We start from the raw sequence: 10,491 nt of genomic DNA, 5'->3' as shown, positions 1-10,491 counted from the left end.
AAGAATATGAATGATTGAATCCAATACAACTCAACCCTTATTTGGGTACATATCTAGAAAGAGAGGTTTCAAACAATACAAATCCCTCTCCCAACAAGGAAAATGTATCTATGACAAGTATTTTCCAGTTTACGTGGAATGCTTTGCAAAGTCAAAAGATAACGTAGATAAAAGAAATTTCCGGCTGGTCCCCCAAAAGTTAAATAATACGTGTTGAATTGGAAGACCCTCTAGGCTCTGATGCACAGAAAATCTTATATGATCAGCTGGCACATTTATTCTGCCAATTAGTTTGCAGTATGCGCACATAATTTTAAGGAAAGTAGAGGAAAATTCTATAAAGAACCTCAAATGTCATATTCAGCATAGAACATGATGACAATGCTTGTCTTAAAGAGTTGATAGAAAGGAAAGTTGATGAACCATTTCCCGTACTTACAGTCTTTTTAGGGCGACAAATGTATTAACCCATGTCATAGAAACCATGAATCTGATTCATTTCCAGTAGTTCAAAACAAGTTAAAAGGAATTGGTGGGACAAGTGGATAGTGGATGATGATTTCATACACAAAATTGTTTCGAATAGTTTTAAAATGATTATTTAGCTCAATGATCTAATGGAGATGTATGATTTCTCGACAGATATGGAGGAATAGATATGAATAATTGGGCCATTCATTAATACAACAGGAGAAGCATATCAGTAGTGGTTATAGTTAACTTTGTGCATTCATAGATTTTAAACAGTACATTGGATTTTGACGATTTTTTGTTGTTGTCTTTGTATGCAACTTAATTGCTTATAGTTAAGGTTCTGGCTTCTGGATAGTATTGACGCACACTATAGGATCAATTATACGCACAAAGGTCAAAATGTACACATAATTTCAAAGTGTCACCCTATACCTACTTAAAGATGCTCTGATAATTGTCGACTCACATTTGCCAATACTTGTGGACAAATGCCCCAATAGTTTCAACATGCACAAATGTCCCAGTAGTGAAGGACAAATGGGCCAATTATGGATTAAAAAAGCTAAAAATTGATCAACTATTGGTACATGTGAAACTTATTAATGAGCTTTTCATCATCATTTTTCTGGCTTCTTTAAAATTAGTAATTCGGGGGTTACTTGCACAAGGAGTGATTGGTTATTGGAACATGATTCATTACTGGTGCTCTTCCCTTAGTCTATGATTAACTATTTGTTTAAAGTTTAAAAAAAAGTCATGTATCTATTTCAAATAATTTGTTCATTTGGCAAGGGGAGTCGGTAGAGGTAGTCTAATGATTTAGAACTTTTAAGACAAGACAAGCTACATGAAAATTCAGTTGACAAGAGTTAAACCTTACCTAAATGAGAAGATCCCAACACCTTACCAGAACCTTACCAACCATTAGAATGAGGGGCAAACCCTTAAAAATGTAATTTATCTTTTTTTCTATTGATTCATTGAAAATAATGAATACTTAAATTAAATTGTTATTATTTTATTTTTTCAATTACATGTTCCATGATATAACTTTTTTTATTATTATCAAATTTTAATTTTATTAATTTTTCATTGTTATTTGATTAAAAAAGCAATGTTAGCTAGGACGTTGACCCTTAAAATAGTCATAGACTATCAAAAAGAAAAGCCCGCAGGCAGAAAAAATAACACATCGAAGCAAGTCTAGGACTAACAAGGTCGAACAAAAGAAATTTGTCCAACCTTCAACAACACATACCTAACTCAAGGAGGGGTGTGAACACCCAATCCTTAGGGGGGCGGGGAGGACTTCCCCTTCCGCTTGCGACAAACAACAGGCGATACTATTATCGGGGCCATCAAGGGAATGACCAAGCGGTAAGGATCTCACTTGTAAACCATCAGTAAAGCTAGTAGCAGGCTGCTACGAGACAACAACCGACTGCTGCAGAATAGGAGTTAGTTACAGAACAGAAGGTTGTTGCAGATCATCAGGAGTAGGACCAGTAGGTGTAGAGTGAAGCTATAAATTTCAATTTTATTAATGTTTCATTGTTGTTTGAATGGCATGATTACTATTGTATACATCGTTGTAGTCTTTATACCTCTTCTCACACATAAGAAATGATGATTTTTATAAAACATACAAAAGAAAACCCATAATAATCTATTCCAGAGTATACAACAAATATCCCTAAACTTTTGGGAGAGCCACTTTAGGAAGTCTCTAGCTTACATTCATATTTTCACTCATATGATATTATCAAGTGAAACATAACTTTTGTTCTGTTAATATAAAAATAGCTAATAAACTACACTTTTTTTCCTCTTATCCCCCAAAAAAGAATAGTTAAACATAACTACTACCATTAAAGTAAATAAATTTCACCAATGTCTACCACTACACAAAAACTAGTAATTTCTCAATGAGTGGCAATTTCATGTGTTCCTTATATTTTTTAAAGATAGGGTTTGAATTAAAAAGATGATCTTTTGTTAGATGCCTTGAATTGGAGATATGTAATTGCACATGAATTGAGTGTATCATGGATTTAATTTTCTAACTTCTCCCAACACATAAATTTTACCTTAGATATTTCTTTTCATTGCTTGATGTTGTTTATCACCTTCTATTCTAATAAGAGTAGGGGAAGAGGAAATGAGGAAATAAGATATAAATATATTAGGAAAGAAGCAAAGTTAAATCTTAGATAGTGTGGGCATAAAGACCATATCAATAATTAAAACATATCATAATATAAAAGTCTTCAAAAGGACCGATAGATCCCATTGCTAATAAACATAATTTTTATTCATTTGAATCATTGTGATTTAAGGCTCCCTTATTGGCCTTAAGCCATGTGGACTACTTGACAAGAGGGAAGATTTAAAAAAATGAATAATTTTTATTAGTGATTAGCAAGTATTACTTCAAGAGGTAGAAGGAATACTCATGAATACTCTAAGAAAATACCATTACTACTAAGGTACACAAAACATGACTATCATATATAACTAAAATAAAGAATCTAAAATAAAAATCAAGGAGAAAATATGAAAATCATAGGTGATATGCAAAAAAGTAAAGAATCAAAATGAGGAAGAGATAAAAGAGTGTTTTTTTAGAAAAAAAAATCACATTTTGTTTCATCCATAAGCTATTTGGTACAATAAATCTCCACCACTCAAACATTGTACAATTCAAGATGCCAAAAGATGTCTAGGATACTTTTTCTTCATAATCTAATTAATTAGATCAGTATTTATAATTTAAAACCAAAATAATTAAATAAAACTTGAAATTTTCAATTTAAATGTTAATAATTTTAATGGAACAATTTTCTTTTAGAGCCCCTTGTTAATGGAGTAATGTTAACAAGAATGTTTGCATGAATTTTATTCAAACCCATCCTCTCAAGAGCTTTCATAAATAAAACTTTAGCAATGTCTCTCATGGTAGTATTGTCTTGATTGGTGATGTGTTATCATTCAAGACTCTATCTAGTAGTTTTGTTAAGGGAGATGATTTCTTCTTAGGAATCAAAAGAAGAATGACATGTTGTTGTGGATGCTTTCTATGGTTCCTTTAATAAAGTATAAAACAAGTATTTTGAAGGTGAATCTCAAGTAGCTATTAATGTTTTTAAATGTGGTTTTAACTTAAAATGTAAGTTTTTTAATCTCTTGGATGAAGCTAAGATGCTTTATGATAAGTTTGATTAGCGTCCCATTTTGCACAACTTTTAGGAGTAATTTAGTAATTGATGTTTTACCCAACTTCAATATTAAGTAGCAAACCACAAACCTTTTCATCTCTAGATAGTGATCGAGTGGAAACTCGATTGGATCTAGAAAAAAATCATATCAAGGCATCATCTTCCTTGAGCTTTAATTTTCGCTCATGTCTTTGCTTATGAATTTGTTCTTCTCCCTTAGTTTAATGTGATGATTATTGTCTAGAATTAATTTTCTCCTTGTTGAATTATGTTTCCATCTTTCTTGATTTAGTGTTTAATTATCACTATTGGGATTTGTGGAGGCACCCAATTTTAGAATTGCATTTTTGTTCTTGTGTTGCTACAATAAAATAATAGGCAAACTGCCCGAAATTCAAGCTTAATTATCACACTGCTACAATAAAATAATGAATAAGAGTATTATATACTTTTTGGTAGCACCTTGTATCTTATAGGGTTTCCTAGCATAGATTCCTCTCCATCTCAAGATCAAAGCATCCCTTCATCTCATGATACCATTCCATCTCAAAATCCAAGTCCACCCTTCGCTCCATCTCATTTAAATTTGATAAAGAGGATAGCTCTTGATGACATTAAGTGATTATAAATTTAAAATGTTACAACTCAATTAAATGGAAACAAGATAGAAATGATTACAAAGGAAATTAAATTTGAGAAGTTGTGTAGCAAAACAACTTAATATGCATTTGAGATATAATAATCTCCATATTGAAAAAAAAAATTAAATATATTTAAAACATTAAATTGAAATATTTTATTGAATTTTTATTTCAATTTATATTTTTTTCCTCTTAAATTTCTTATATGTTTGTTAACTGAATATGAATTCAATTAATTGAAAAAAATTTAATGTGAATTAAGAAGTCCATTTTAACGAACATGAATTCTATTAGTTGAAAAAGATTAGTGTTAAGTAAAAAGTCTATTTTAAATATAAATGATAGTTTATAAATTTATTATTATAAAACTAGATTAAATTTAATTTATTTAATTTATATACTAATTAATGAGCTTTACATCTTATTTTTATTTTGAAGATACTTGTATTATTAATAATTGAAGTGTCAAACAATAATTGTACATAATTTGAAGTAGATGGAATCTCACATTAAAAAGAGTTGTTCAATATGACAAGTTTTGATTATATATAATTCATTATAACTCTAATTTAGATTTGACTCAAAAATAAAAGTTGTTCTCTAATGTTTTTTTCAAATTATCAAGTATATATTTAATTTGAAAAACTTAATTTGATGTTGACAAGCATATTGTATATATTTTAGGCAAATGAGTCAAAGAAGATGTACAAACTCAACCTATTCAATACAATAATAAAGATATAATATTCTATTCTAATAAAATAACATTTATTTTATATGTTCGACAAAAGAGTTAGATATGACATATAACCTTTGAAATATTCAATATAATGATAAAGAGAATATATTATTCTAATATCATAATACTTTAATACATATGTATAAGCAATTACTATCACTTATATTCTATGTGAAACTTGATCTTGATCACTAATTCTAATGACATAATAATTTAATATATATTTATAATCAATTATATTAGGTTAGTCCATGTGAAACGTGATTTTGATTACTAACTTTTTTTAATATCCATAATAAATTTAAAACCCAACTAAAACAATCAATTAATAATTACACCTTTTTTTGATATTTTTATGTGAAAACATAATAATCACTCTTTAAATTATAATATAACACATACGTTCACTGTTCTGAAAAAGTTGTTCTTATGACAAATCAAATCATAATATATAAAATCAAGAATAAAGATTGTATCTATGAGAGTTGTTGCAAACCTACTTCCCCTTCTACACACAGATAGCCAGCCGTGCTACCAGATTTGCAAGTATTTAGGTGGAATGATTAAATTTGGTCCTACTACACTGATCATTCTCTACGTCAATTGAAAAGACTCAGCATATGCAATTAAATGCAGTCAGGACATGAAATAAAGAATAAAATATTACTGTCAAATTTTGCCTGTGCTCTCTTATTGTACTGTACTTGTGTTCAAACTTCATATAGAGACACTGTTTGGAATTCCCCTTCCTGTCATCCCTCCGCCATGGCTAAAATCAGAGGTGCTGGGATACAGCAGAGTATATGCTACTTGGGCTGGACCTCTTCTGTTTTTTAACATGGTGTCCTCATTCCTTTCACTTATTTTCTTCTCTATATCAACCAGTGTGGATCCAAACTTCTGAAATTGCTTCAAAACACGCTCATCATTTGTCCAGCCTTGAGAAGATCTCTGCCCAAGATACACCTCATCTGTGGAATGCCTTGACAGGATCTCAATTACAGACATGCCCGTGGTGGCCTGATACCGATTTGAAACTGTTTTCAGAAAGGTTGTGTCTGGGCTGTTCACAAGCTCTGTGAAATCTTGAGATCCTTCCTGGGGAATTAGCCTTCTGCTCACAGCAGGCCTGTTGGGCATGTACCCAGAGTAGGCAAACTGCCCGAAATTGGTAGCAGCGTGAAGGGCAGAGGCCAACCAGATGATTGTTGTTAATGTTTTCTGAAGCTCTGCAACTGTTTCCATCTTATACCACCAAGATTCATCCTTTTTGTCTCCATGTCCAACATATCGGATCTCATGCCACCATGCCTGAAGTTCTGTATCAGTCTTCACCATTTCATCATTGTAGTAGATTGACAGATAGTCGCCTACCCAAGTTTCTATTGCAGACCAGATCTCCAGTCCATCCACTGCGAAGGGATAATCTTCAATCAAGAGCTTCAGCCCATGGGGCATTGAATCATCCTCGACTGCCATTCCCCTGTTCCATGTCATTTTGTTAAGAGGGTCACTCACATTAAAATTCAGCAAAAATTGAATCTTTTTGTTCTGCCGACCTACATTACAATTCAGCAAAATTTAATGTCGTTGCCTACCTTTTAAGGAGATCTGCAGGTAGCCCTTCCTGGTCAAATCTCCAGTCTTTGTAAACTACAGCAGACAATTCCATGGAATACTTGCCAGAAAAGACTGATTGTTCAAGTAGTCCTCCAGCGTTTATGAGGATTTGGCGAGCCAGTGCATTGATGTTCATTGTGTCTAGGAAATGGGGGCTTAGTAACCTGTAAACTGGATGCATCGCACTAAGCTGCCTGTTTGCTGCAATTATATAGGGCTCTGGCGCTGCGTGTGTTCTCAGCCTTATAGAAGACAGGTTTTTAGGGTTAATTTGTATGCCCAAATCGTATAAAAACATAAGCTTTGAGATCATTTAAAGTAACCATGAGGAAATCATATCAAACCAGTGAGTTATCAACTCATGAACGCCAGAATCATTGACGGCCACATAAGCTTTGGCGAGTTGCCACAGGGCTCCTTGTGCTCCTTCCTCTGCAGGTGTGAATACTTTGCTAACGCTTCGAGGCAGACTAAGCTCTATTGCAACTGGTTTCAATGTACCATCTTCCTTGAGATACAATATTGTGCGAGTTGCATATGTCTTGGTAGTTTCCAGACCATTTATTCTATCTAAATATGGCATCAATAGATCATGATAATCCAGAATGAAGAGCTTGTTTCTCTGCAGAGCCTGCAGAAAAATGAAGTCACAATTTCCCTGGAATCAATACTGATTTTTTTCTGAATTACGAGATGGGTCACTTGGAATATAAAAAATTACCTGAGTCACGGTTAAGCCTTCAAGGTTTTTCTCAATATCTGCAGCAGTGATAGAACTTAGCTGGTCACCATACTCTTTCGGGTCTAACTTGCTCTTGGGAGGAAAGCTCTGTTATATAGTTCAGATTTCAGAATAAGAATGAGCCCATCAAGTCCCTAGAAAGTCGTTCTATGATCTACAGAATAAAATCAAACAAACTAAAAATGTTCTACAGGGAATCTATGTACATACTTTCAGAAGTTCTATGCACTCTGGATTCACACCAGAGATCATCTCACGGGCAAATTCCTCATCTTTCCTCCATGCATGTTGGTCAGCTGCATCCAAACTTCCCCATGTCAAAATACAGTTCCACAGAAGATGAATTCAGACATTTGTTAGTGAGATGTTCAGGATAATACCCACCAACAATAACTTGTGGAATAGGATACTTGTGTACTTCTCCACCTTCTGTCTTTAAAAACTGCTTGATGAGTTCTAGTGGAATGAAATCCTTTACAGCCTCAAGGAAATGATTCTCAGGCAACTTCAAACCATCACTATACAGTTTCATGATGTCTTCGAAGGAGTCGAACTCATTCGGGGTGGAGTCGAATACAGATGTCACTTGTGGCACTAAAAACTGAACGATTGATTTCAGACCATAAGCCAAAAAGTCAGACAATTTGATTTGCCCAAAACGTTCATCCCGTGGAACATAAATGTCTAAGAACTTCAGTAATGGCAGTCTGCTTTCAGTAGCCGGATCTATGTCAATAAACAGTCAAGAAACCATCAAATTCAGGCCGTTTTCGCTTCTATCCTCGAGATTCAGAAAGAAATTAGATTCATATCACAAATAAAAATGGGTCTTGCAAACAGAAACACATTCTATATAAAGAAAGACCTTGGCAGGCTCTGAAAGTAAGTCAAAGCAACATAAAACCAGTTAAAATGGAGAATTTTTACAGGCAGTCAACTATAGAATTAAAACGAAAGAACCGATAACATCATAGTCAATCACTGAAAAATTCAACAAACCAAGTCAGTACTGTAACATGGTAACAAACCTGCTTTAGTATGTGGACGACCAGTTCTACACCTTCGAGGGTAAGGAAGCTTTTGGGAACCACCCAATACAGGACGGCTTAGTTCTTCATTTTTGTCTGGGTCTCCAAGATCATTATAAACATCATAATCATAAATTCTGTCCGACTCCTCCCTCTTTCCCATCCCATTTCCTCTCAGGCTTTCTAGTTCTTGTTTCCTCAAGTTGACAAGAACAGGGGGAGTATGAACGGGGAGATAACTCTGCAAATACCGAGAAGAAATTTATTAATAATTCTAGCCAGCTAACAATATCTTTAAGAGAATGATTTATGGATCCGACTGCTTAGAAGCATGCAGATCAAACAAGAAATTTTTCCAAGAAATCTAATTCAAAAACTTGAAAGAATTTTGGACTTAAAACATTAGGTTTGCCCACCTGGTTTGAGAAGAAAACTCTCTCAGCCGTATACTTAGAGGCAGGGTACACCCATGAATTGCATTCAAAATGAACAGAATTTCCTTCATGTTGCAGAGTCAAGGACTTGAGATAGAACTCACTATGATGAGAATTCTTGACCAAAATGGCTACTGGATTTCCAAAGTGAGAATCCCAATTGAAGTCAATTGCATAGGCTTTCTCCCCAGCAAGAAGCCCATGAAAAGAGATCCAATTCTTTAGAAATGCAGCCTCACCCAGAATTCCAGACCCACTTCCTGCATATTTCAAGTTCAGCGAATTCAATAACAGTAATCCAGAAATGAAACCAAAATATGAACAAACTCAAAGCACGCTCTTACTTTTATCGACATTAGAACCCACAAGCCTAATCGACACTCCTTTTCCGACGAGCTCCGAAAGATCATCCGCAATGCTCGCTGGGAGATCTTGAAAATCAAGAAAGTTCTTCTTCTGAAGAACAATGTGTCCTTTTATCTTGTAGCCCATCCTGAAACTTCTTTCTCCTGGTAAAGAGTTTAGTACATTTGAATGCCAAAACAGGCCTTTAAATAGATCATGGTATTGGCAAAGCGGTTGATAAGAAGATGGGTGAGAAGGAAATGCGAAATTGATATTGATAATGGGACTCAGTCCACGATTGGTATTCAAATTGAGTTTCGTAAAGAACACCAACTTAATCCCTTTTCTTGGGGTCACTCCAAATTTGGCGATGTCAATAATGCTATCGACCATTTCTGATCATAAACTCTTGTTGTTTTCTTCAATTTTAGTTCTCTCTAAGTTCGTCCAAGTCAATATGCAATCCACCATTCCTGGTCATGTTATTATTTTAGGGTTTTTCTTCTTTTAACCCTGCAATAATTTATTCCTCATCTGATTCAGACAACAGGTAGATCATCTTCCACGTGGCGTAATAGGCATTTTGTTATTGGCCATAGATAATTAAGCATTGAGCATTCGATCCATATAGGTATATCGATCTGAATCATGATAGCTGAATGATGATGATGATGATTAGGGTCAAATAGAAGAACCAGCTGAGCAGGTAACTCACCTGAATTGAATTGACAAAGGCTCAAGTTTTGGGTTATCTTCCATGGAATGGTGGTCAGAAGATAATAATAGGAGCTACGTGTTAAGTTGCACCGTCGTTCGGAGTAGTGTGTGATTTTACGTCCAATGGGTGCTCGCCAGTCTGGAACTTGCTCATCCCCAACTTTGAAGAGGCTGCAATCAGATCTTTGGCATCTTCCTTTACTTTTCTTTATACAGGTGTTTATTTATAATAATATTAAGAGAGTAAAGTTTTTTTGTTGGATTGAATTATTAGGAGAAAGATTTAAGATACCAAATCTCGAATGAATTAATTTTTGAAGAGAATTTAAGTTCTTGGGATAAGAATGAGATTTTTTTTTTGAGTGGATTACATGGTAGAATTCTTTTTTATAATAATTGTGTAGAGATTTTTTTGTCAATATTTTAGATCATAGTTCATGATTTATTATTAAAAAAGAGGAAAAAATATAAAATGATTATAGAGTTAACTTCCAAAAAAGAATGGACAAGAAGTAGAGGAAATGGAAAGTTAGATA

The 10,491-nt window shown here is 33.8% G+C and overlaps 1 protein-coding gene across 1 annotated transcript; it reads right to left on the bottom strand.

Moving 5' to 3' along the window:
- Nucleotides 1-5,482: 5,482 nt before the first annotated feature.
- Nucleotides 5,483-10,089, bottom strand: LOC131066799 (probable linoleate 9S-lipoxygenase 5). Its single transcript, XM_058001648.2, has 9 exons — nt 9,238-10,089; nt 8,876-9,153; nt 8,460-8,700; nt 7,816-8,157; nt 7,642-7,727; nt 7,411-7,518; nt 7,034-7,320; nt 6,668-6,931; nt 5,483-6,552 (listed from the first exon to the last, which is right to left on the bottom strand). The coding sequence occupies exons 1-9, from the start codon at nt 9,629-9,631 to the stop codon at nt 5,787-5,789; spliced, it is 2,766 nt and encodes a 921-aa protein (XP_057857631.2). The 5' UTR covers nt 9,632-10,089; the 3' UTR covers nt 5,483-5,786.
- Nucleotides 10,090-10,491: the final 402 nt, after the last annotated feature.

This window comes from Cryptomeria japonica, chromosome 4, assembly GCF_030272615.1.
Source record: "Cryptomeria japonica chromosome 4, Sugi_1.0, whole genome shotgun sequence".
Taxonomy (NCBI): domain Eukaryota; kingdom Viridiplantae; phylum Streptophyta; class Pinopsida; order Cupressales; family Cupressaceae; genus Cryptomeria; species Cryptomeria japonica.
The sequence above is the reverse complement of the archived record's forward strand: the minus strand, read 5'-3'. Positions and strand labels throughout refer to the sequence as shown.

Bases quoted from the DNA above. Each gene is read 5' to 3' on its own strand.
- LOC131066799 (XM_058001648.2), bottom strand. From the start codon at position 9,631: ATGGTCGATAGCATTATTGACATCGCCAAATTTGGAGTGACCCCAAGA. The intron at 9,154-9,237 runs GTAAGAGCGTGC...TGAAATATGCAG, and splicing joins GGGTTCTAATGTCGATAAAA to GAAGTGGGTCTGGAATTCTG. The intron at 6,553-6,667 runs GTAGGCAACGAC...GACATGGAACAG, and splicing joins CCTGCAGATCTCCTTAAAAG to GGGAATGGCAGTCGAGGATG.